The sequence below is a fragment of the Neodiprion pinetum genome, chromosome 3 (genome assembly GCF_021155775.2).
Source record: "Neodiprion pinetum isolate iyNeoPine1 chromosome 3, iyNeoPine1.2, whole genome shotgun sequence".
Classification (NCBI taxonomy): Eukaryota; Metazoa; Arthropoda; class Insecta; order Hymenoptera; family Diprionidae; genus Neodiprion; species Neodiprion pinetum.
The window spans coordinates 40,316,685-40,343,376 of NC_060234.1; the positions used below are offsets into that span (position 1 = coordinate 40,316,685).

Here is a 26,692-nt window from a genome sequence, read left to right on the forward strand (position 1 = left end):
ATTTGCATTCGCGGAGCCGATCAGAAGCCACTGGCTGGGCGCATAAATTTAACTCGTACCGCAGAACTGCTGATTGGTATTCAATGATCTAAGAACGCGTTTTTCTAGCCTCAGCGGTCACAGGTCTCTTTATCATGCGTTCACTCACGCCCCCACATAGCTACGGTCAATCGAATTTTCAAACACGTACAACACGGTGACGCTTTATGCGAGGCGTTTCGAAAATACTAATCATGTTTAGGTTGATACACCGTCGGGTCATGTCTTGGAATACGTTATTTTCGAGTTCCGATAGCCCGTTCGGTCAGGATTGAATATCTATAAGTCGTAGCGTTAAGGTACCCAGAAAATATCGCAATTACCGAAACTCAGTTTCATTATTCATACCGGTGATCAGCCCCTCCGAATTTACAAGCAAGGAATTTAAAGAATTGTTATTTCAACGCCACTAAGAAATGCCGGGAGATCTCGTCTCGAGCAACCACTGGCAAAACCGCGTAGTCAGAGTCGCATAGGAATTGCAACGGATTGTTCTCTCGGTGCTCCGATTGAAATCGATATTCTCCTCTCAAGGCCAGAGGAAACAAAACCAATAGAACAATGCGTTTTATACAATCTGCGGTGAGGGTCTACAGCGCGGATAACAAGTACAGGTCGATGCAAAGGTGTACCGGATACCCAAGTCCAGAGGTACAGAAATGGGTGGAACTAGTATAGAACCGGCTGCGAAGTCCTGAACTAATACGAGATAAAACTGTTTAATTAGCAGAAGCTAATTGCCACGGATGCGCCCCTGTGGAAAAAGCACAAGGAGATAAAATCGGAGCCTCTCAAAGAGTGAGAATCATAGAGTGCAGGTGAACGCCGTACGAAGCCCCAACGACTGATTCAGCCTAAGGTGCGTTCCGAACGCCTGTTTTTCCGGGAGTGAAAACACAGATAATGCATCAATTATCACGCAGCTGCTATCTCGAAATCGATGAAAGGAAAAAACGGCCTGGTAGAAAGTGATAGCCGGACTCCGGAGCGTAACAAATGGGGCCGCGAAGCGGTTCCGAATTAGTAGAGCAGATCGTCGCCGATAAGGCAGTGCAGTAATTCATTAACATGATTGTCGGGGTGGAGAAACAGGCCCGATTGGTCCCCATTCCCCGGTCCCCCTACCGCGGCCGTGAAGCCACCCCGAACGAAAACCCGGGCTGCGATCCACTCTTGAGGTGGCAACAGTGTGGCGGGAAGATATTCGACTGACCGCCACTAAATCATTCGCGGACCGGACTCCTGCTTTATTATCCGCTCGTCTCTACCACTCCCGCTCTCCTCTCTTCTCCTCACCTCTCCTCTGAGATTGTCTCGCGCAGGCTGCCCTGCGCTCCTTTCGTCGAGACCCTTTCAAAAAGATACGAGATCTCGACCGTCCAAGTAGCGCAAACGAGATATAAGCCGCAGCTGCAGCGCCGCATCGCCGTTCCGAAAAGCTTTTCGCGCATTTCGAATGCCTGCGCGGAGGCCCGATTGACCACGTTTTCACTCATCTCAAAAAACGCAGCAACGCAGAGGCGTCAGCCGAAATCCGCGGCCACTCGGCACCGGGATTAGCACATTGCGGATGAAGAGCGCAGGCCTCTCCTCCGGGCATTAAGAAGTCAGCTGATTTGCTTTAATAGTTTGGGGGCCAGGGCGCCTCGATGCTCACCTGACGTCCCCGAGAAAGGAGGTGGCGATACCCTGCCACATAAATAACAGCCTTCTGAGCTCGCGGCGTCCGTCATAGCCGCCGTACCGACGTCCGCACATGTTATTCAAGCGAAACCATGATGCGGGAACGGTGCCAGGTTCTTTTATCGACAGCTCAAGTATCGAGCCACAACCAAATCTATTCAATTCAATTTGAACTCTGACCCCCAGTGCTAACATGCCAAACGAACCTACCAACCTAATGAGCGCATTTTCTATAATGTTTCAGGTGCAGGCGACCGACCCTGACTGCGGAGTCAACGCCATGGTCAACTACACTCTGGGAGGAAGTGGAATCGCCACTGAACAACTCATGGTGCACAGTGATACTGGCGAAATCTGCGTCAGGGCACCTTTGGACCGTGAAACAGCAGCCTTTCTTGAATTACCGGTCATCGCAACTGACAGAGGTGCGTAAACTACCCTGCGTAACATGTTCCGGCATTGTATTCAATCGAGAATAGAGAACTTGTTGGTCATACCGGTATGGCCATAAACGAAGAGAGCCTTTTTACTAACAAAGAAAATACGATCGCAATGAACACTCTGAATCTCTAGTATTCGGTGCACCAGTTTCTCACAGAGTTTATTTTTTTGTTTCATTCTTCAAAAAAGGCACGACTGTAACGATAAGTCGAGGGTGCGTGTGAATTGCCTTCTCGAGTTCTGCGAGTGGGCATTTAGTTAGCGCGAAGTGGTTGGGTACTCTTGTTGGGCCGTTAAAGAGAGCCGATATCTTCTCGGCGATGGTGAGTATAGGGTAGTGTGCAGAAGAGGCGGCCTATCGGCGTGGCAAAATCTAGTAGTTCTATAATAGGCTGTATGATTTACGTTGCCAGTATTCCGTGGCCATTTTCAACGAGTATACGTTGCCCATATGTAAGGACAATGGGTAAAGTCCATTGGTGGTTCATTGTGCCTCAGCCGCGGCTGTTCCATCGTCCATGCGGCGGTAGCCGTTGCAACAGCTTATACCGTGGCCGACTCAACGAGCGTCGTGCGTCTCGTCGCTCTTGCGTCGCGACGCAACCGCTGAGCGACTATGGTTGCATTGTCGCGCAGCTTTGTAGCGTTTTATGCAAGTGGCTGTCGTTCTCCTTATAATTGTTCCTCGCTTTATACCGACACGATTGTTTCGCCGGTACCATTGTGCCACGCGGAGTTGCATGGGGATGTCGAGTCCTTCGTACCTCGCTGCTAGTCGGTGCTTGAAACATATTCGATAGTCCGTGGTATCAATTAAACACTTGATCTAGCGAAATTCCGTTATGGAAAATCGGATAGCTTGTTAAAATATTTCGTGGATAGTAATTAACCCCAACGATGCTTTCAAATGGACTGCTAGACTATGAGAAGATAATATCGTGGAGAAATTTTCTTTCCAGAGAGACACGGAAGTCCCTCAAAATAATCCCTTAAAATCCGACTGTGAGATATCTTTCAACTTCACCTCGTGGATGAGGACATGAATCGTTTTTGTGAGTACATATATGTACCTGTTCAAGTACTAAACCTCACAAATAATTTTTAATACTTAACACGGAGGTGAGCCTAGCATACGGACGAAAAGAGATTCACAGCGGAAAATTGTGACAGGTATTATCCTGCCTGAAATACGAGTAGCATAAGACACTCGGCATCAATCGCGGATACAGCTATTGGACAGCGCCTATTCAAAGTCGTCGCGTTCGAATTGAAGAGGGTGAATTGAAAAACGGCGAGGAGAGGACCGGAATTCGTGGCACGCTGATCGTTGATGGAATTTCCATGCGAAGTCCAGGCGCGTTGTAAATCACTGTCAACAGCCGGGTTCGCGGCATTTTGCACATGCGTCAAACCAAGGGTATATAGGTAAGGCACAGGGCACACCGAAGCGAACAAATTCCATGTCCACACGCCGAACCCATTTCTCTCAAATCCGCACCGAGGGAAGAAATGCCCCACATCCGGTACCGCCGTGCTGCCTTTCAAAGTTGCTTTGGGGAGGTGGTGGAACGGTTGAGAGCCCCGGACGCCCTCCACAAGGATAGAGGAACCAGCCCTATAAATCTCTCGGTTTCTCTCGCATCCTTCGGCTCAGGCCCTGCAACTCGTCTCTCCCACCGTCCTCACCATCAACCTAGCGCTGCTTTTGCACTGATCGGAAACGCGACACGGACGTGAAAGCGCTCGCGTCGTTCTCGCCAAGTTTTCTTAATCAAATCGGAGCTTGGGGAGGAAAAGTCCTCAAGTTGGGTCCATGGGAATCGGAGAGGTCGACGATTCGTGGGACTGTAGGAAGTTCCGAACGCCGCGAGGGTGAAGGGCAATGAAGGGGGAACGAATGAGGCTCCGAAGATGGAGGGGTGGGGGACTCTTGACGCATGACTCCAATGACACCCAAGGCCATAAATCTCCTGAGTCTCGGAGCTGTGCCGGTGCGAGTCCATACATTACTATGAGTTACGGTTGTGAAGCGTTTAAACAGCGGATTACCAGTTTTACATACTGTCTTTAATATTAACACTTGCGTTAAGCCCTACCGAGTCACCCCACAGCAGCCGGACGCGGATCGCAGAGGATCAACACCGTTCGAGCGTTATTAGCCAGTTTCGGTTTCGACACATCCACCGTCGATGTCACTACAAAGAAAGAAACGAGACGTGGCCTCAGCCACGGATAGACGATGGACCTCGGCCCGTGTAATCCTTAATTTTCGTAATTCTTTACTATTTTTCTCTCCCCGAGAGTCGTTGCGCAACGGCGCAAAAGCCGATCAGGAATCCTTGTTTTAACCACCGGTTACCGTACTCGACATGCTCATTTTCATTTTACTCGGGGTACAGAGACCAGCGAGGCTAACGGCACCGAGTCGTCCGATGCGGATGGAAATAAAAACCAACTCCACACGCGTGCCTTGGTAGTTCGACTATAGGCTACTTATTAGCTCTTGAGCAACCTACGGAGGGCCGTTGGCGGTCAACGTCTCTGTTTCCAACGAAATTACGTATTCGAGACTGACTGCGGGCAGAGAGCTGGTGCAAGCTCGCCGTGAACCTGCAGACTACCGTAGTCCATGGTGATCGAAAATGGAGTTATGTGTCAATGGATACGTCTATAAAATTCTGCCTACGTACCTGACGTGACGACCGAAGGTACACGCGTTTGCGTGCGCGCGTGAGTGCAGGTGAATAATGAGTTGGCAGCTACGACTTAATTGGTCCCTCCGTGAAATGACACGAAACGCCGACAACGTCGATTTTCAACTCAAACTTAACGCGGTACGATTTACATACGGCATTGTACCGGCGCATATCCGTGCTGAACGCAGGAAGATACCGGCTGATCGCGGTTATGGCGAGTCGATGCGGATGAACGCCGGGTGTTTGAGCGGGTTTTTTTAACGGGTTTTTCGACCGACACCCGGTACGTTGCGATCTCACTTGAGCGAGAGTGTTGCAACGGGCACTGCCGGTTGATTGGCTTTAAAAAAAAGCCCATCGAACGTGGTCTTTATGATTTATGCGTAGCAGTCTGAGTTCGCCTTATGGGCCGGTATGCAGCTGTGTAGGTATAGGTGCAATGCAGCGTTGTGCCAGCGAGCCGTGCCGATTCGATCTCTCTGTATGCGGCTAATTTCGGAGGCGTTATTTAATTCAATAAGAGGATTCTCGATGGATTTCACATCCCAGTGTTCGTTACCAATTCCCCGGAATCTTGCCCCTCCCCCCTCGATTGACCAAGCTACGGACTAGCGCGAGACTGGACGATCGCTCACTCCTCCATTCTCACCAATTCTTTCTCTTTCCGTCTTCCTTAGGAGGCCTCAGCACGACCGCTATAGTCCTGGTCCATGTGATGGACGTGAACGACAACCGGCCTGTTTTTGACCCCTGGCAGTACAACGTCACCCTGCGGAACGACAACCCCGTTAACGGCGCGGTTCTCCGGGTCCTGGCAACCGACAAGGACGCCGGTCACTTCGGTCTGGTATCTTACCGAATCTCCGGCGGAAACGACGCTGGCGTCTTTGGCATCGATCGGACTTCCGGCGATCTCTACGTCGCCAAGCCCAGCCTGCTCGGCAGGTCCCAACTTCACCATCTCAACGTTACCGCTACCGATGCCGCGGGACTCAACTGCCTCAAGGATGCCGAGGTAAGGATATCCGTATCATCCGCTGGGAACAAAATTGCTGCCTGTGAACGACCCAAATACTCAATCAGCGTCAAGGAGAGCGTGCCCCAGAACACCATCATCGGCAACGTCAAGGCTGCTTCCGATTCCGGTAAGTCGATGTTTTCCGATTTTTTTAATCGCTTTAGTATAATAATTATCGTATTTGTATTTTCGCTTTTGTAGAATCGTAGGTATATAACGAATATGATTAAAAGCTTCGTAAAATGCGTGGTCACTGTGAGGAGAGCTTCATCGTCGGTTTCTCAAGAAAACGTAAAGAGTAATCAAAAACAGTTTTAAGGTCAAGTTTCGAAATGCTCGGTTTAGTTAGCGGGATTTTCGTCAACAATTGAACGCGGCATTTACAACTCAATTATGCAAAAATGTGGGTGATTTTGACGTTGCAAGTAAACATATATCCGGGTGATAAGAGAGCGGTGGAATCTGGCCAGCCGGTATTCGACGCCTGGGAGGTTTGACCGGTGCATAAAGCGCGGTTATATAGCGTCGTCACGAGTGGAACTGATGGCATGTAAATCATACGAGGGAATCTCCTATTCTGCACGAGGTCGTCGAGCCGCAGGAGGAGGAGGAGGAGGGAGTCGCGTCAAAGCGACGTGGTGCACCATACGTCGAGGATTCGAGGAGCGCGGGCGGTAAAGGAATTGTCCGGCTAGCGATACGGCTGTCAGAGGTCACGAAGCCGCGATCGAGCGCAGCGCTTCCCGTATACGGTTCGGCATAATGTGCTCGCAGAGGCTTCGGGGAGGTTCGGGGCTACGTGGAGCTTATCGGGGTCCTAGGGCCCAGCGGCACGCTGCGCTACGCCCGTGGAAACAAATAAATTTGAATAAAAGAGACGCAGAAATGGGATACGAAAGCGCGCGGGGCGCGCGACTGTTCCGTGCTCAGCTTCTTCGTGCGGGGCGCCCCCCGATGCTCACCGAGGAAGAGGGGCACTGTATCCGTGTTTCCACACTGGTGGTACATCCGATGCAAGATAGGCCGCGTCACGACCAGCGCGCTCTTCCCGACGCTCCAGGATCGACTCCCCCGGGGTGGACGGACCCCGTGAGGATCGGGCCCCCTTCTTCGGGCCCCGCGGCACACCACCTCGTGGTTAGTCAGTGTCGTGGTACCTTACTGGAGGTCGTCGCATTGTTTGCCGCCGCCTCTCCTCCGCCTGCGCGTATGCACTCGTCTCTACGTGCGCATGTCTTCATGTATTGTATGCAACGATGCACACGCGCCCCCGTGTGAATGTCATTATATCGCATGGCGTTGTGCCAATACCTACGGCAGTTCGTAAATGTCGGCGAATATTGACGTGCCCTCTGATACCGACTCGGGCCTTCTTTACTGCGCATGGATCAACGTCCGGTAGGAATAACACTTTACGATTTCTTCGGTTGGGTCAAGCTGGATTGACCCCTTCACTGCTAGTGACACGTGTACCGTGTATGGGCAGGAAAAAAAATAGCTCTACTTCTTCTTTGAAATAAACACGCCTATATCGTAACGATTTGATTGTACTTGGGTATCTTGGTAACAAGTCATCGCGTGCATCTACACAACTTTTCTTGTCACACTGGAAGAGTGGCACGAAATTCTCATTATTGCCAGCCAGTGAAGGCTTTGAAATTTTCCGATCCTTAGAAACCACCCTAATTAAAATTAGTATGAAAAAATTGCCACAAGCCTGGACTCCAGCTTGCGATGAATTACAAAGAAGTGAGCATAATCCCTAGAATGTTCATCGAAGCAATTGGTTATTCTGGAATGCGAAAATATACCCTTTGGAAAAAACCAAGGAGCGCTAAATTCATCAACGTAATCGTCCCGGATACGTTAAGACCTTTCGACAAGATCGTGGAATTCGTTTGAAACACAGGGATACCTGATTCATCGATCATGCGACTTGCATGACGGAGGGTTATAGAACGTAACGTCGTATACTGGTGGGTACCTAGAGCAGGATGCAAACGTGAAACGGCATACGGTACACCGGAGTCATGGATAGTTTGAGTGCCGGCGTGAAGTCATGATTCTCTCAATCGACCGGTATAATAAATTTTCACCACTTCAATTAGCCGAGCGGTTATACGTGTTATATACGCGCCTTGTCTACCTGCTATGCGAGGTTGTTCTAGCCGCGCAAAGAACGCCGTGCCCACGACGACGTCGACGACGGGACGATGATGTCAGCAGCGAACGCCGTTCGAACGACGTACCTACCTACCCGATATTTCTGCACCAGGGGCAAACCTGTTCCTGAAGAGTTGCACGGACTTTGCGTGGCCTTCGCTTGTAATATTTGACACACAGCAGCCAATCAGATTATCAGATTAAGTCGCGAGCGGCCTCGCTCAATCGCCCTGACCATTTTTCGTGTATATTTTTTTTTCGTTTTTCTTTTAATTCAATTCCGAGTCATGCCGCTACCATTTCTAGTTCCCCGTGAAACAGGGGCAGTCATCGCACAGCTCGCGATCGAATCGGGTGTATCATTGGAGCGAAAATTCTGTCGTAGAACTGAACTTGCGATGGAACAGCTCGAGCCGTGAACCGATAAGGCTTCGACATATTCAACCATGCGTCAATCCTTATCGTGGATCCAGAGGAACCGGATCACTGGATTCGCAGACCACGGTCACAATCCTGAATATCAAATTTCGCTAGATTATTGAGTGTTTTACTTTTTTTTCTTTCTCTCCCTCTCTCTTCGTATCATCGGGGATTATCAAAGATCAGCGGGGAAAACTGTTGCAATTTGGGGACAATCTTCCGGTGTAGGTATCCGTTCTGCTGTTATAGAGGCGAGGCGAACCTGAGAAATACGAGATCCAGAAACGAGTTGCGCGGCAAGAGAGAGAGAGAGAGAGAGAGAGAAACAGAGAGAAAGAAGGAGTGAACGAGAGAAGGGCGAAGGTCTGGGAAGACGAGCGAGTGAGACGGAAAGCGGGAACGCCGTCCGCCCGCATAAATCGTCGCGGGCGGATTCCGGGCAGCCGAACGCAGCTCAAGCCGCCATTGTCCGCGCCTTTTTGCACCGCTCTACTCTTTACATACGCTTTAAATATCACCGCTCGCGACTGCTTTCAGGTTCGCAAGGTGTACCCACTCTTCCTCACTCAAGCGACGATACTTCGTTTCGCCAGCTTTTTTGTCCCGAAATTCAAAGCACTTCTAGGCCCCGAATTACGGTTCCCATGATCAGGTACCGCCTAGCCTTCTTCGGGATGATAGGCGGACCGAAGTTCTAAGCCCTCAGCAGAACACAAACTTTGTAATTAGGAATCCAGGTTCGCATTACATCGTACGGCGGTTACAAAAATAAAAAATTCCACACTGACGTGAGCCTTGAGTGAATTCAAGCTGATTGCGGGATGTCTGCAGGCGTTCAGAGCGAATTATTATTCCGTTTGAGAGACGAAAACGGATCGTTGGAAATCGTTAGCTTCACTTCATTTCTACATGCAATTTCAGTTCATTCGATTCAACTAATTGAAATTGTTAATCAAAATTCAAATAATAAAATATGGAGCTTCTGATAGTGTGTTTCATCCATTGGGCCTTTCTTCACTTTGATTAAAATTGATTACAGTAGTAGTTCAATGAGTAAGATGCCTTAGTAAACAAAAGCTGATGTGTATTTTGCCTGAAGTAGTAATATTTATAGTCCTATTTTGAAGTTTCGTTGACAGGTTCTCACGCATTCGGGTGTAAACCGATATATTATCACTTTAAAGCCATAGTAAAGTATAAAATGGAAAATATTGTAAAGCAAAGAAAGGATCAACGGATGGGACTCCACATCACAAAAAAACACCGTCAGAAGTTTCAGCAGAATCTGTAGTCCGGTTGCCTGATACGATTCATGTAAGTCGACAGCAGCTCTGAAAATCAATATAAGATTCGAACCGCAGCGCGCTTTTGTAACCCACCCTGAAGGAAGTCGACAACAGGATTGAGCAAGTTTTCGCAGAATGAGATGTGCTCCGAAGGCCTGGAGGTTGGAAAATCGGTTCGTGGTGTAGGACGAGGTTGTTGGAGCAGGTGATATTGGAGTTGGAGGCTGTTCGCGGTTAGCGCAGCAAGCGGAGAGCTGCGATACGAACAAATGCGTGTACCATGAGGAGGCTCTAATTGGTGCGACTACTGCACGAGGCTGGAGGAGGTATAAGCCAGGCAAACGGGTAATTATTTCACCGTGTCTCTGGCTGATTGTATTAGCGTCGTTTTATATTCCGAGATTATTTTAATTGTGTTACACCAGTCGTTTAATTTATTTATCGAATTCGAATAACCTGCGTCCGATGGGGAGGGATCGCGATCTAGATCTGGATCGGGATCTGCGGGATCAAAGCCTGTAAGCTTGGCGTCATGTTTACCTTTAGCATTTGCAAATCATCGCCTCTCGCGCAAACAGTCCCGATCATGTCCGCGTCATGCGCTTTGCACGCTGATCGATGTGACGCTTGATCACGGAAATTATTGACGTACTCTGTAGCTACCTTCGTGGAAGTACGTCATTCCCGGTCTATTATATCGACGTGCATCGCCTATATACCAACTCCTCGGCGTTCACCCGGCCGACTATACGGTGGCCATAAATCAGATGATGGTTCGCCCGGCGGTTCTTGGGCGAAACAATACAAACCGTTCGACGTCGTGACGCCTCCTCGAGGGCTGAGGACGGCTCCCGAACCCTCCGCCTCCCCCGCTTCCTTCCAGCTACCGCTTTCACCAGACTTGCAAATTTCAATCCTCTCCAACGATCGTCGTGGCTGTTGCTGCTGGCTTGCATCGCGCTTCTTTACCGCGACGCTACGACGAAACGAAGACGACGACCACACCGCGCTCCGTATCATACCCCGCAACTTCACCATGCGCCAAAGATGCGCTCGAGATACCACCGCCACCATCGCTGCACCCTCCCCCTCCGGCCAGTCCCAAAGAAATCCCGCTCCTCGTGTCACAGAGATTCGCGTAACTTCCAATGTTCCCAGAAATCGTTCCCTCGGCATCTTCAAATCTTTTCGCATTTTCACCTTCGGCTAGCTTTTGACACACCCTTCAAGCTCTCTTCGTACACATGTAGTGAAAATATGCTCGATCGACTCGCGTCACGACATCGATTCCGGGGCTGTAAGGAAATCTGCAGTAACGATCGAGAGCAAAAACGTGCGCAATTTCGCTACAAAATTTTTAGAAAAAAATTGTCAGAAGACGCGATTCTAGCGGTGCGGTTGCAAGCTCGCTGGTAAATTAGCATTTAAGGAAGTTAGGCGGTGGGTGGCGGTGGCGGATGGTTGGGTAGGAGGAATCGAGGCTCCGTATGATAATCCCAGCTGTGCAGAAGCTGCTCACGAGCCTTTCGCCTCTTTGCTTTTGCAGCCTCCTTCTTGCCATACTCTCTTGCGAACCCCTCTCCTGTTTATATCATTTTCGACGCGACTGTTTACTGCCAAATGCAAATCCTCGCGCTGGTGCCACCGCAGTGGAACACGCGCAGCATATTTCTCTGCCTCTGCAGCAATGCATATAAGTTTGAACATACCTATATGTGCGCATCCGCACCTCGCGCACGCTTTGGCATAATTCGGTCAATGGCATTAGGTACGTATTAACGGAAATGCATACCCCGTTTGATCTCAAATTTCAAACTTTCAACCCTGACGTGTGAATTCAGCAGGGTTAAGCTCTGAAAAAAATCTAAAATTCAGAACTCAAAATCCGAGATCAATTCCTAAATTGTTCAACGCACAAATAGAACTCCGTGGAGATTCAAGTCCCAGTATACGGGCGTGCATGCGCAGGTGAGATTCCACTTACCGACAAGATGGAACGAAGCCGAAGACATGAAAAGGTGGAGAGGGGGACCATTGAAACGGGTGCCGAGAGAGAAAGAGAGAGTGACTATTCGTACTTTATACTTACATCGGCGGTGGCGATGCTGAGTGCCGGGATCCACGAGATGCCCACTGTGATTTTTCTTGTTTTTATTTTTATTTTTCCCTCTTCTCTCGTCGGCGGAACTGGGGGATTCGCGAAGATAGACGCGTACCTGCATCTACACACGAAAGCCGCATCTGCGCGGAGATGTTGGTACGAAATCGTCGAACAAACTGAGCGCCTGTACGTATTACGCTCGGGGATCGATCCTTCTCTCGCAGCTGATTTTTCCGCCCTCTCTCACCCTCCCCAGTTAAACGTATCTATACCTGTATCTTTCGACCATCTGCAGCAGCGAATTCCTTCCTTGCTTTGTGCTGCGTTGTTCCGTGATCCTTGTACGTGTATTAGAGGATTGTTTTTTTTTGCTTCGTTCACTTTTATTCTCACTTAGTACTAGGCATCGAGCTCGCCTCCGATCATTGATTATTTCTGGTCCCGTATTATCTTGGCATTTTATCTCATCTCGTCTGTAGAGCTGTAAAAATCAGGGTCAGATCCGCGATCTAAATGCGAAAGAAATCCTCCTTTTGGACTTGGTGCGCAGATGCTCCGATCGGTCAGTGCGCGATATTGCGAATACTCGAATCCTGAACGATCGTTTTCAATCCTCTTGAGTCAGACTTTTTACTTGCATCTCCATCTTTGCCTCTTCCGCGATTATTCGAGGGAACAATTTCACGAGCAGGATATCACGCCACCTTCGTAATTACGTAAAGGTGGCAAATTCTACCTCGCAGCGATACGAGAGACCCTATAAATCGGTTGAATTGCCGAGGAATATGCTCCCGGAGAAACCGAGTGGCAATGTACGAATACTTCGCGGGTCTGTGCGCTTGTAACGAAATTGGGTTTACGGCGTGCTACACCGCCTTTAAATTAACACCGAAAGGTCGTTACGCGGAAGTGCAGCTTGTACGTATTTCGAAAGTACAGTTAATGAGAAGCTGAGACCGGGCCCTCGATGCTTTCGGAAGTGAGGATAAACATTGGGGGCAAAATCCAGTCCAAGAGTAATGAAAAAGAATAAGCTAAAAAGAAAGAGAAACCAACCACTTCCCCTCTCTTCGGACGGGGGATGATTCTCAGGGAGAGACGAGGGCCGGGGCTGAGCTAGAAAGGTGGCTGCAGGGAGAACGCGGTAATAAGGTGGAACGACAAGACAATGGATGGTGACAATAAGACCGGGTGCTCGAGTCGAAAATAATACCTGAAGCCAGAGGCGAATCACTGAAAGAGGCTTAGACGCGGCTAAGGCAGGACTCTTAAATGGATGTAGGTAATCTCGGCTAGGCTGTGAACGGGCCCCCCTTCGGAAGCGGAGGAGCATCTCGAGAGGGCCGAACGACAGGGTCCATTGTGCACCCGTTATAACGAGACATTCTTTGATCGAACGCGGGAATCCCTCGTCAAACCAGATTTCGTTCGATAGTCAACTCGCGAGGGTTAATTGACGGGTAATATGTGTAGGCATTTGTACTCTCCGGCTGCTGTTGCAGAGAGTGACGGAGCAGCGTGGTTCAATTTGCAGCCAACTGTTCAAGCATTCCAACTTTGTTGTGTTCTTCAACCATTTTCAGTCTGCACTTTGGAATATTTTTTCCCTGGGCCAAGATTCAATTATACCTACATGTTAGTTGTCATCGACTATTCACGTGACTGTAATCATAGCGGCAAGGACTTGATATTTTTATTTCATTGGCCAAATGTTCTTCGTTGGTTTTTTGCTTGGTTTCCGTCGAGGAAAAAACCGGACCAAGGAGCTTCTGCATCACCCTAGAACGATTACCAGCGCGCCGACTTCTTTTTCCCTTTTCTTTGTCCCCCAAATTATCATTTGAATCGTGTTTTACACCGGTTTTTAATAACGCTGAACCGTAGGCGTGATCGGATTGTCGATCGACGTACACTTCCAGAAGGTCCGTGGCGATTGGAGTAAAAAGTAAAAACGTTAATCTCGGCTGCTGAAAGAGGGGAGAGGGAAAGAAGAGAGCGAGAGAGAGAGAAAGAAGCCGACGTCGCGTCGCCTTTGAGTATTCGTGCGTGCACTTAAACCCGTCCACGTATCACCTTAAATTCATGGCAGGTCACTTCCTAGAGGTCCGAGCAGCACACCTGACCGTACCTGCGGTTCGTCGGGAGACGAGGCCCGGCGTGCGTCGAGAGTCGGGGCCCATCGTCCTTAGAGGGAGCGAGAGTCGGGCCCCGCAGGAGTGACGGGAGCCTGAGGGAGCCAAGCTGCAGACGTATCGGTTCTTCATCGCATTCGCGGCATTGCTCGACGTGGGCTTAACCGGCTAATCATCATTCTTTAATTACAAGATTGTTTTTAGCCGCAAGTGTCGGGGCTGAAACGGCTATTCATATTTAGTCACGACAACGTCGAGGACGCGAGCCGTGCGGCGATCAACCGATTCGAACAAGATTGTGAACGGAAGATCAGAGCGGCGAAATGTGGCAAAACATCCGAGATACATTTCAGCCGCCCCGTCCTTAAGGCCAATTAAAATCGCTAGAATTATGCAGATCCGATTTTTATACGCCAGCAATATATGTGCACACACGTAAACTGAGCTCGGCTATATTCTATGTATAACCAGAATTTGTCAGCTCTTATTATACGCTGTGGAAACTCCGGTCCATCGGCGCTCCGATGATCTGAATATGGCGCGGCACACTTCCACCTTGTCGGCAGAGGCCGACCGGCTCTGCGTGGTTTAAAACCCGATTAAGTCCATCCATTGGTCCGCCGCAAGGTTGTACCGAGCTGATCCTCACTGCCTGGGTCAAAAGTCGTGAGATATGGACCTTAAATGCCGGAAGATATGTTTGAACGAATCGGTTAATCGATTACCATAATCTTCTGGTCTCATTTCACGTCTCCGCAGCTGTGTATGTGTTACTACACACACCGGCTGTAGTAATTTTAGGAATTATTCATTCCGAGATCCGGTTGCGGCTATTCCGCAACAAGATCGGATCGGTCGCTCGTTGAAACGCGACAGATCTCAATCTGCATCGGCCTGACTTGACCCGCGAAGTTTAAGACGGTGCCGAAAAGTCGATTGAACGATTGTGGCGTTGATAAGCGGGGATTTTGTGTCGAGTCGTTACCGTACGGCGACGATGTGTGCAAGCCATGCAAATCCATGGGTGCGACCTGCGGTGACGTTGAGAGTCGCATAAGAAAAGAGCTGGAGGAGCGAGCGAGCGAGTGAGTGAGTGAGTGACTGAGGAATTACAACGCCCACGAAGTTGTTATCCGGTGCAACAAGAGTCCCCGCGTCTCTTGGACTCGAGGTACCTACACCTGACGCGTCCTAAAGAGAGGGAAAGAGAGAGGAGAGAAGTGCGTGAAGAGCCTCTACAGGCGAGCGTTTCCCCGCGTCCAGGGACTGACGGGAGGTGCAGGAGTCAAGGAACTAGAAATGGATTCCGCTTGGCCGATAGAAATATGGTAAAATGCCGGAGGGACAGAGAGAGAGGGAGAGAACACGCATTCAAATTTCCCGGGCTTCGCACGTGGATTGGGCGCTTAATAAGGTGCAAGCGATTCGCCGATACTCACGTTCAACCGCGATTCTCTCCGCAACAGTTTATCGAGAATAACAATAATACCCGAAAGAGATTTCATCGCTTAGCGTATGTTTTTTCGAAGATAGCATCGAACTGCGGGGCAATTTCTTGAATTGCAACCGAATTTGCGAGCAATTTGTCTCCGTTAGACCGAGCAGAGGGCGGAAGCGAGGAGAACCTGGAAGAGAAAGCGGATCTGGAAGAGTGTCGACGAAACAGGCACGGCGAGACCTGATCTCAGCCGAAGTGAATCGGTGAAGCGTACAGGGAGATGGAAAAACGCTTAAGTCTTGCAATTGTAATTTATTTAGTCAATAAATACTTGGCTCTATGGAGCCAGGGCGAGATACCCTCTCAAGGTAATCTTATAATGAGTTGTAGCCGCCCGCAAAGCTATTGTCAGGATGTTGATTTAAACAGGATTTGGATGTCGTCATTATTCAAGCGGGAATACCTCTCTACTCTCTTCCAAAGGCAAGCCAGAGGCCCGAGTCTGAAAATAAGATATATTGCACGTACCTTTGTGCGCGCATGCATTAGGTGGACGCTGCGTGCGAAATGCCAAATTAGTTTCTTACTTTCGAATCGCGGGAGTGATGCAGGCCCATTTTCAGCCACCGCTCAATGGCCATGAAGTGAGTCCATCCGACTGGACACAGTCCGAACGAATGTAAAGGTGCATGCCGATCGATTTACATGGAACATTCTCTTCGACGGATGGGAAAAACTCGGAAGAAACAAAACGACGAGTAATCGCCAGAGAATTAAGTCCGCAAGGCATGATCATGTCGTCTTTAAGGCGATCCCAATGTCGTCCTGCCGTCGACTGTCGGTGATCATAGAAGTGGAAATAACTCACGGCCTTGATCGGGCCCCGGGTGTCCCTCGTCGAGACACTGCAGCATCGGCTGCTCCAGTTTTTCATCCTACAATTGAACAAGTCGGCTGGCTCCAGGGTTCCAGGGTCATCGTTGCATCTCGCGTTGAATTTCTCCAAACGCCAGACTGCGTCGTGGATACCACGCGTTGTAATCTGTTCCCTAACTATGCAGCGATTCTTAAGATTCTTAAAACGGTAGCTCTTTAGCTCCGGTCAAAGCTGTAATGGACATTCTAAACGAAGGCGTGCGGTTAGGGAAAATTATTCCTTTGAAGACGGGGACGCGAGAAGAATTTTTTTCGAGTTATCTCTTCTCTCCGTGAACGCGTGAAATTTATTTCAGCGTTAACAAATCATCGGCATATGTGTGAGAGTAACGCGCGTGCAGAGATAATTTGTGAGAGACGGTGACCAGCGACAACCACGCCATTTACCCTCATACGTGGGTATGTAGGTAAAGAGAGACTGTGAACGATGGTCATCTCGCTCTATCAGTTTCGGTTAGAGCCTTTAAGGTATTTTCGGGAGTCTGCATGATGCGCGGGGCGGAGGAATTCGTGCGTCAAGTCGTTTGTTGTCGGTGATCCCGAGGTACTCGTGGCGTAGGTGGACAAGGTACAACACTGCTTATATTTCGAATACCACGCAGGCCTCCGTCTCACCGTTAAATCATTCATCACGAAATTACATCTGCCAGCAGTAATGCCCAAGCCAATTTGCCTATTAATTGATTTTAAGTGGGGTCATCGCGTTAGTTTCTTCCTCGTTTTGTCTCACCCATTGTTCTCGTTTCTATCACTGAGTATCCGTATGTACGTTTACTTTCTTTTTCTTAAATACAACGATTTTTTAGTTTTTTCTCTCCTTTCCATTTTCTTTTTTCACGTCAAGTCAGGGGGTCAACGCATCGGCTGTTGGCCATCAATCACTAGGCGATGATGGCTGCCCATGGCGATCGAGCAATGAACTCCTAGTGAACATCGAGTCCTTTTACACCGCGTTGGTATCGGTGAAAATATTTTCAAAAGCGTTTTTGTTTTCCCCTTGATCTAGGTCACAAGAACGAAAAAAATTTATCGTTCGATACAAAGTCTGCGTCAGGGAAAACGACTTCACAGCGATAAAAAGCACGTGCACATTTCTGGAGGACGGGGCATGAAACGTATAATAAAGTGCGGGCCCATCCCGGGCAATCAAAAGACCCGAAAAGCGTGGGGTGGAAGCATATGAGGCCAGGGCGCTGCAGAATTGCCATGGGTCTTTTGTCCTCGTACCGAAGAAGAGACATCCGTCGTACCGGCTGACGTACAACAAAGGCAAAACGGTCGGCCATATGAGTTTGGACACCCAGGTCTCGGAATTTCAGTGTCTCAATTACACCCAATTCCCATGTAGGACCGACGCCGTAAAACTTGATGATTTGTTGGCATTTCCATGAGGTCATTGGTCCGCGGATCGCAACTGGACCAATCGATCGAACGTGTCGGGTAACTACGCAGAGGCAGTGGGAAAGACGCGGACGGGCACGCACATCGTGAGCTGCCGGCGTAAAAAGTTAGGATGAGCTCTACTGCGCTGAGAATATAATTAATGGAGAGGGTGGCTGCGCGTGTACAGTGAGGCTGAGAAGGCCTTGGTTCTTGCGTTAATAAGCCGCAAAAGGTCCCCGCCATTGGGTCCGAGGTCTTGCGGCGCGGCGCCCTGAGCGTCATGAACGCCCTGAACGCGAGGGCCGGTCTCAAGTCTCGAGCATGCCAACAAAAAGCCTAATTATGCACACCGGAGACTCCATTTATCCCCGCTCACCATCACCACCACTCTGTCAACAAGTGGCAACGGACGAAAATGCAAGATCACTTCATATACATCCATGCACTCGGTGTCGCATTAACATCGTTCTGTCCCCCTTGCTTCGCTAATTCCTAATGCATTACATACCAGACACTCACGTCATCCTTAAACCAACTATTATCTTTCACTTTTGATTCTGAAACACAGTATACATAGTTTCATTCTGAAAGTTTTTCTCTGTCGTCGGTATTTTCAATATTTTTGAAATGTAGAGGTAGGAAATTACAAGCGAAAAATTGCTTCGAGTCATATTATTCGCCCAGTCGAGTCCTTAAACAGTTTCAAAGAAAAAAAAGAAAAAACACAGACTCGAGGATCTTCAGTCCAGCACGAACAGTTGGTGGAAAGAAGAGCCTCTTGTCTTTCCTGAGGCCACCCTGTGAATGTGAGGATGCGTGTACCTATACACGTGCTTCAACTTCTTCGGCTGAACGAATGAGATACTACTTCGAATTAAAACGATTGCGAGCGTGTTTAACGGTGCAAAAAGTGGAACGTTAAAACGGAGATGAGAACGGTTATGTTCAGGCAAGCGCTAGGCCTTGGCTAGAGGGTCGCGCAGCAGGGTCTATTACTGGGGATAAAAATGGTTGAAAAGAACGGTCAAATCCTGGCAACGTAAGAAGTCGAGGATATAAATAGCCTTGTATCGTAACTTGGGACGGAAAGATATGCGCAAAAATTTCACTGACCGAGTGCGCAGAGCGCGTAGTTGGCTCTGATAGATTTTCCGTGGCCAAATGTGCCATGGACTTCACTGTCGAGCGTGACGCCGATTCCTGCAGGGTATAAACATCAGTAGCTACTGTTAGAACGGTGCTAAAAATCTCCAATGGATGTTCGTATAAATCCAATCCTCACCTATGTGACGTACTCCTCCCTTATCACGTACCCCGACCTTGTCTCCCGTCATTCCTGCAGCGAGCGCGGAGTACATATTTGCAAACAATGTCCTCAATCAGCCCTGGTACCCCGCTGCCCGAGGCAGGGGCGAACCATTCCGCCCAACCGCTACGAACAAATAGATAAATGCTCTCTTATGCGCCAGTCATCGGTCGAACAATATACACAGGAGAGCCAATGCCCTTCGATCACCGATTTGAACCATGAAAGCCGGTCATTGCGGTGAAACGCCGAAGAGAACCAGCTCTGGAAGAGTGGTGACCAGGCGATGACGGAAAAGTCACGACTGTCAACGTGCTCATCATCTTTTTTTCGTTTCAGGTGGCGCTCTGCGATTTTTCCTAGCAAGTGAAGAGCCTCATGTGTCAATCGAAGCCGGTACCGGACTCCTGCGAACCCAACTGCCATTGGACCGGGAAACTCGGTCGACGTACATGCTGAGCATAGCGGCATGCAGCGAAGTACTCGTAGGATACTGTCAAGTGAGTACGCCACCGTTCGTTTGCAAATCTGGCAAAAAGTTGTCTGTGGAGGTTGAGGAGAATCATGAAGAAAAAACTTTATTCGGCAAACAAAGCTGAAAGCCTTGCCTCACGCCGAGTTAATTACTGACTGGCTGGTTCCGTTGAGGCCAACCAAACAATGCCTGTACGCCACTGTCAATGTTTGCCAATATCAATTTACCGCTCAAACCGGACTTGGTTTACCCGCATACTCCGCGCACTCCATCGGGCGTCAACATTACAGCTGCTTACGTGTCCAAAGGAGTTGCACGTAATATTTTCCGAGCTCATAAGCATGTGTCAGCGGTAATGCAAGCGTTGTTTGGTCAGTCCCACCCGTTCCGTGAACCAATTGACTCGGTGAGACGGTCGCTCCTCGGAGCATGAGACCGAAGCCTGACCCATTGTCTCGTGTGCAGGTCGAGATTGAGGTTAAGGACGTGAACGACAACCCGCCATCCTTTCCGACGGCCTCGGTGCGCATATCGGTGCCCGAGTCTCACCCTCTTCACACGCCGCTCTACGTGGCGCACGCCACTGACCCGGACATCACGCCACCGGCACCGCTCCGCTATCTCCTTACGCAGAACAGCAACGAGCTCTTCGGGATCGACGCGAGGCTCGGCGAGCTCTACCTTGTGAGGAGGCTCGACTACGAAACCCAGCAGAGGCACAGCCTGCTGATAAGCGCCGTGGACGGCGCGGGTCTCTTCGCGAATTTCAGCCTCAGCGTCGAGGTTCAGGACGTGAATGACAACCCCCCGGTGTTCGAGAGAAACGAGTACCACGTGGACGTTCCTGAGGGCGCCAGACTCGACTCACAGGTGAGAAAAATCTTCATTACACGCCCGTCGCGCTCCCTCGGGCTTCAACTCGATCTCTGCACTCCCAGAGCTACTCGAGGAAGTTATTTCGCGTACATCTTGCGCGCATGTAACAACCTGCGTCCCACCTTGCTAAAAGTGAACCTTGACCTGTACGTGTATAACTGGCACCTCGGGCGGCCTCGAGGGGAACCGAACAACATTTAATCTTACCGACGTTAACCTGGAAATTGGAAAAGTAATTAATTCTAAACGCGCCTGATTACGACGCTTTCAAGTGTGTAATATCCCTATTAATTTCTCTCTCCTTCGGACCGCTCAAGTTTTGACTCTCCCCGTACCAACACGTCCGGTCCCACAAAAAACCTATCTCCTCGTTTCTCCGTGGTCAAGATGAATTCGATGGACATTCTACCAGCTAGGTTGAACCTCTCGTTTCCTCTTACCTCTTCCCATCTTCCAACTATACAATCTTCGTAGTGTCTTCAAATATCTTGAAATATTTCTTCCTTTCTCACCATGCATTGTTTGCTTCATGCTCTTCGCCGAGTTCTACAACTGTAACAAGGTTGCATCTCGAGCATTCGACCAGTATCAACTCTTTCTACAGCTTATATCATTTTTCCTCGTGTCTTTCGAACAAGTATGATACAGTGAGACTTGAGTTCAAACCTACTTGTTGTTCTCCGACGAAGGGGAATTATTATTAAGCGAGTCGAGGTGAATACGTGTATCCGGAGATGACCGACTGCTTTGGTCGAGTTGCCGGTATCAAGATTCCGGACAATATCTTGGCTCCTGAGGAGGGGAGATCAGGATAACATGGCTGCCGTATAACCGTAACCCTTCACCCGCCTCGAACTAATAGCATACAGTTAGACACATTACTGGTGGCTCCCATGTTAGGCACTGTTCTAATGATCGTTCATCCAGTACTCTCTGCCCTCCATCTATGCTCTCCCTCAGACTTCCTTTCCCTCTCTTCATCCATCATTCTCAACCCGGCCTCACTTTGCTCAATCCCCTGGTCCCTGCGACCAAGGATCCTAAGTCTCAGTCCGAACTCTGCGCAGACTGACTGACTGACTGACTGACTGACTGCCTGGCAGCCTGCCTGCCTACCAGAGTTCTTGGCCTTTGTTTTTCCCCGTTTTGTACTTTTTTCTCCTTTTTCTTCTTCTCTCTCACTCAGGCTAGAAAGTTTGATGGGCCGGATGGATGGGTTTGTGTTTACGGACCGCGCATGGTGTGATTTAATTAATACACGGACAGACAGAAGGACGGGGTGCACACCGTCTCTCTTCCTTCATCTTGCTCTCTTTTTCACGCCTCTCTTCCTCAGACTCTTTCCTTCTCCACGTCCCATTTCACTGTGTCGAACTACCAACACGGCAGCTCGAGAATGTTTTCGGGACGGAATGGAGAACAGCAACTCCGGATTGTTTAGATTGTTTGGACAAGCTGATATAATGCCCAAGCGGTGCAGATGATCTCCCGCAGCAGCCAACGCAACTTAGCTCACTGGTCTCAGATATTTTGCCTCAGGTTTTAACTTGCTCAGCCGTGTCAAGGGAGGCGAGAAAAAAGACGAACTCGAGGTAACGCATACCTCAAATGTCTCGCCTCGGCAGTACCCGTGATTCCAAATTCCGTTCTCTTCGTTTGTACTTTCTTCTCTTTCTCACCTCCACCGATGGTCATCCCCTAATTTACACCCCGAAGATTGCTTATAACGGTCATCGAATTCATGTGCTCCACAGATACTGCAAGTTACGGCTGTTGATCTGGACACTGGTAACAACGCGCGTCTCAGTTATCGACTTCAGGGATCGCCTTCGTTTCGCATCAGTCCGAACACAGGGTGGATTTACCTCGCCCAATCTCTCGATCGAGAGACAGTAGATCGTTACGCCCTGACGGTTCTAGCGACCGACAACGGATCGCCAGCTGCAACGGCGAACGCTTCCGTGCTGGTCACCGTCCTCGACGACAACGACAACGAGCCTCGGTTCAAGAGGGAGTCGTACAGCTTTGAACTCCTCGAAAACTTGCCAGCCGGCACCCTAGTTGGTAAAGTTTTTGCCTCCGATCCAGATCTTGGGAAGAATGCTCTCCTTCGGTACGCCATCATCCAACCGAACAGCAGCTTCGTCGTCGATCCTGAAACCGGTGAGTTGCTTCATACTTTTTTTTCAACCTAGGGAATCGAAACGGGGTCAGAGAACAAGCAGATCTGCCAAAAATATACATACGTGCGATTTCCGCGAATTGTTTTTCATCCGCACCTCTGAGGGTGGAACGAGACGCGCGTGGTTCCGGGAACGACGAAAGCGGACGGAGCTGCGGTCGAGAAGAGGTGAGGATAGCAAACTCGATTCGAAAAGTCATTGAAAACGATACACCGAATTGGTGTTTAGCGCTAAGCGCAACGAATTCACCGCTGAGTTTATTCAAACGTCGCGAGCCGTCATCGTTGAGTGTTTACGAACAGGGGTCTCGACGAAATGAGCCTGGACCACACGTAGTCGCGCAAGCCTCGGGTTCTCCGTCCCGCTTCTTTTCTCCTCCCCCGGCGTTGTAGAGACGTTTCGATTCCTGTCTCATCATAACATTTAACAATAGTGTTGCCTCCTCTGATCACCGTGGATTGTCGAGGCTCAGCTGGTCCAGCTGCCAGTCAATGAATCGGAAGAGTTACAGTGTGGCCAGTGTGTGGTCAGTGCGGTCAATGCGGTCAGTGATTCCTCATCTGCTTCGGCTTCACCGCGCGGATATAAACCCGACCAGCTCGGGGCCTCGCGACCAAGACTCGACGTGAACGGTCCCACACAGACACGCGTGTCTGACCGTGTGTGGGGGAGCCTGGGCCCAGTCTCTCAAGAGGAATCGTACTCCGAGGAAAGATACGAATGCACTCGCTCGCGCGCCTTTGGTGTCTCTCTTTCTCTCTTCGCATACCTTTTCTCCAGCTTCTCACTCTCTCTCACTCTCTCTCACTCTCTCTTCCTCGCGGCAACGCTTGCTGACCTCAGTGGTTCTCAATCACACCCCCATCACCCTCTCTGGAGGATCCGTGAAATCGAAACATCTTAGCGGTACCGAATGGTCACCAAATCACACTGTGGAGTGAACGTGGACAACGAAATTCGGTATGGTACAGACGGTCGTCTTAAATTTTAATTCAGAAAGGTCACGATTGTTACTTTGATTGCGCCGTCTCAAAAATTGCTCCAACGGCAGTTTTTACTCTGCATTCAGGAGCAATTTTCTCAAAAAAGTAGCGTGATGTGAGTTTACAACAACAAATCATGTTCGGAATCATTCGCAACAGTGTTGTTTGGAAAAAATCATGTTCTTGCCAAAAGGTGGTCGATTGGCACTGCAGTACCTAGAGCGAATTCCGGGTAATCAAAGATGCGGATGATTTGCAAGAGATACGATTACCAGCGGTTCCGCGGTTCCATTTCCTCAGCTCGTCTTCCCAGACTCGTTTCTTCTTTTTTTCCAAGGGGACCAGAGGGAGGGGGTGAGTCGACGCTCTGACCGGGTTGCTGGCTGTGTACACAAACACTCTCGTGTTGTATGCCAATCAAAGAAGCGGGCAAGTTGAAGGGCCTTTGGACCCGGAGGGATGCTGAATCGCGCTGCGCGAGTCGGGACGGAAGACGCGTGTGTCGGTTGGTGTTAGGGCCGCGTAATTATAAGGAGGAGAAAGTGGAAATGCCCTTTTGAGGATGCCCGCTTACAGCATATCCCGCGTGTGTGAGCGCGTATTCTGTGCTCGGTGTAATGCGCATTATGTGCCCCGTAACGGTGCGTTACACATTTTGAAAATGTGAAGTAGTTGGTAATTGGGAACGTGCCGCGTAAGCCGTCGGGAGTCCGCGGCCACTGCACCGTAGTTTTACTATCGCCTGCACTTGAGGCGGTTTTCTATTATGTTGGCAATTGTTGCGACATTACCAGCTATAGGCCGGCTATGAACAATAACCTCATATAAAACACATTCCTTTGTGTAATAACCCACTGGACGTAAATTACGCGTGTCGACAGTTAATAGCTGTTTAGGAAATTAATTATTCACCGTATAGAGAAATCGAGATTGATCTTAACTACTTTCTGGCTACCTTAAGCTACAGCCTGGCGCGGCGGGAAAAAAACTCACCACGGACGCGTACGCTCTTACACAATATTACCTTCGCCTCATTTTTCGCTGAACGTAAAAAATTATGTGTACAGCAGAGTTGATCACGATGCTCGATTTACGAGTTCCGATCGATTCCACCAGAATCTCTCTGATCTGTGATTGAAAAAATCGTGACACCAGCAGGTATTTCTTATTCCGTTCATCGATATTATTTTTCTCTAACGCGAATCGAAGCGAGATAACATCAACATCGTGTTTTGTTGGACCTAAAATACCGCGTGTACTTATAATTGTATTCTATTGTACGAAAGTTCCACTGTCTCGAAAAACATTAAACCGTCTAACAATGTCGAGCCGTTATTTCAATCACCGAGATACAAGGCGGAAAGAATATACTGATTGCGATAAATTTGGCATGCTTAAATTTCGCGTAGCTCCAGCGCAGAGCTATAGTGATTTTTTCGCCTCCGGCATTTTTTTTTTTTCAATTTCTGATACGTGGTCCTTGGAAGGTTAATTGAAACTGATCTCTTATCTTGATCGAGGAGCATTGCACAGAAATACGTCGTTACCATCGGTGTCCCAAAAATATTCGCGAAGACTTCGCATCGCTGGGAATCGCGCTGAATGAATAATGGTTATAAAAAGAAATTGTGAAATACTCGGGGAATTTTCTGAGGCTAATTAATGGCGTGGACAGAATTGCAAATGGCAAAATAGAGGATGACGAGCACACGTCTTTGTTGGCGTATAACAATGTCGACATGATCCGTATTCTACAGGTATACCCGGCGATAAAATATACGTGTATAATGAGAAGCGTTAAACAGAAAGACCGAAACACCACGCGACGTGACGTTATTCATTGCACACCTGAATCGATAGAATCGGAACCCCTGGAATTGGATAAATTGCAAATTGAATTAACATGTGTCTGCAGTTTTGTCGGATTAATCACAATGGAAACTCAAAATTTTGTTTATTCTTTGCACGAATAATAAAACAATATATATAAGCGGAATATTTAGCACGAAGTTAACCATTCCGTGAATTTTGATAACTGACATACGAAGTCTCGTGTACTCTGCAAGACTTGATTATCAGAGTTATTGTTCGAACCTGATCAATTGGTATATCAGGTACACGAATTACAACTTCGAAGCGATGACGATAAAATGACATCCTCTAGCATCATGCTAATAGAAAAATGGGAAACTGCTGAAATAAATCGTTTCTCAATTGTTCGGATTGGCTTCGCTGTTTACAAATGAGCTTCATCTGGGAAACTTTGTTTTAAAATACCCCTACGTAATGCGCTGTGGCCATGTGAAATACTAATTATCTATCGAATGGTCTCGGCTGTTGACGCGTAGTTTTGTCACTCACTAAAAGTCGTCTTCTCCGTGGCTGTCCCCGCGGTCCATAAACAACAAGTACACAGGATTATAAGTGGGTACGAATATAGAAGAGGGCCTACGCTCTCCGGAATGCGAAGTAGTTGTCCCCGCATCCACGAAAGCACTTCTCCGGTTGCCGTAAAAAGTAACCTCCTCCTGCGGCGGGTGCCTGATCCTGAGCCGAACAGAGCCGAGTCGAGCCGCGTTGCGTGCACGGAGGTGGAAGGTATATACATATCTGCATAAAAATTTCAATTTGTCCAATCCACGGTGTGGCCAACCGGAGCCGCTCTTTTCGGAGGAGATATTCAATACCGGGGCTCTCGGGTTACGCAACGGAACGCGAAGTAACGCGACTTAACAAGTGTAAGCGACCGCGGTATAAAAAGTGGCAAAAATACGAGCCGGGAGGAAAGACGCAAAACTAACACGGTGACAATGGCGGCGAAGCTAGACAACTCGAGCCGGGGCTCACCGTGTTAAATTCAGCCGGCCAACCTTCAATGCGATATTATTGGTCGGTTGGGAATTTTAAAAGCATTCCATTGCTGCGCTTCGGATGCACGAGGCGCCTCGGCTGCACGTGCGGTGAATCCTCTGCCACCTCATACATTTCAATCGTTCGACGCGAGCTTTCCGGCATCCGTCGACTACGCACGCTGTCCCTCGCCTCAACCTCGGTCACGCTCACCTCCGCTCCTTCAAAATCCTCTCCTTGTGCTTACGGTACTGCACTTACCATATTCCTCGACTCGAATTTC

At 49.1% G+C, this 26,692-nt stretch overlaps 1 protein-coding gene across 1 annotated transcript in view; it reads left to right on the forward strand.

Annotated features, from left to right (window-relative positions):
* The window catches only part of ds (dachsous cadherin-related 1), a 240,356-nt gene that overhangs the window by 186,976 nt on the left and 26,688 nt on the right, over positions 1-26,692 (forward strand). Inside the window, exons 2-6 of the mRNA XM_046619356.2 lie at positions 1,967-2,147; positions 5,537-6,004; positions 19,382-19,542; positions 19,983-20,387; positions 22,148-22,556. Of these exons, the coding sequence (XP_046475312.1) occupies positions 1,967-2,147; positions 5,537-6,004; positions 19,382-19,542; positions 19,983-20,387; positions 22,148-22,556 (1,624 nt within the window). The remainder of the gene's footprint in view (positions 1-1,966; positions 2,148-5,536; positions 6,005-19,381; positions 19,543-19,982; positions 20,388-22,147; positions 22,557-26,692) is intronic.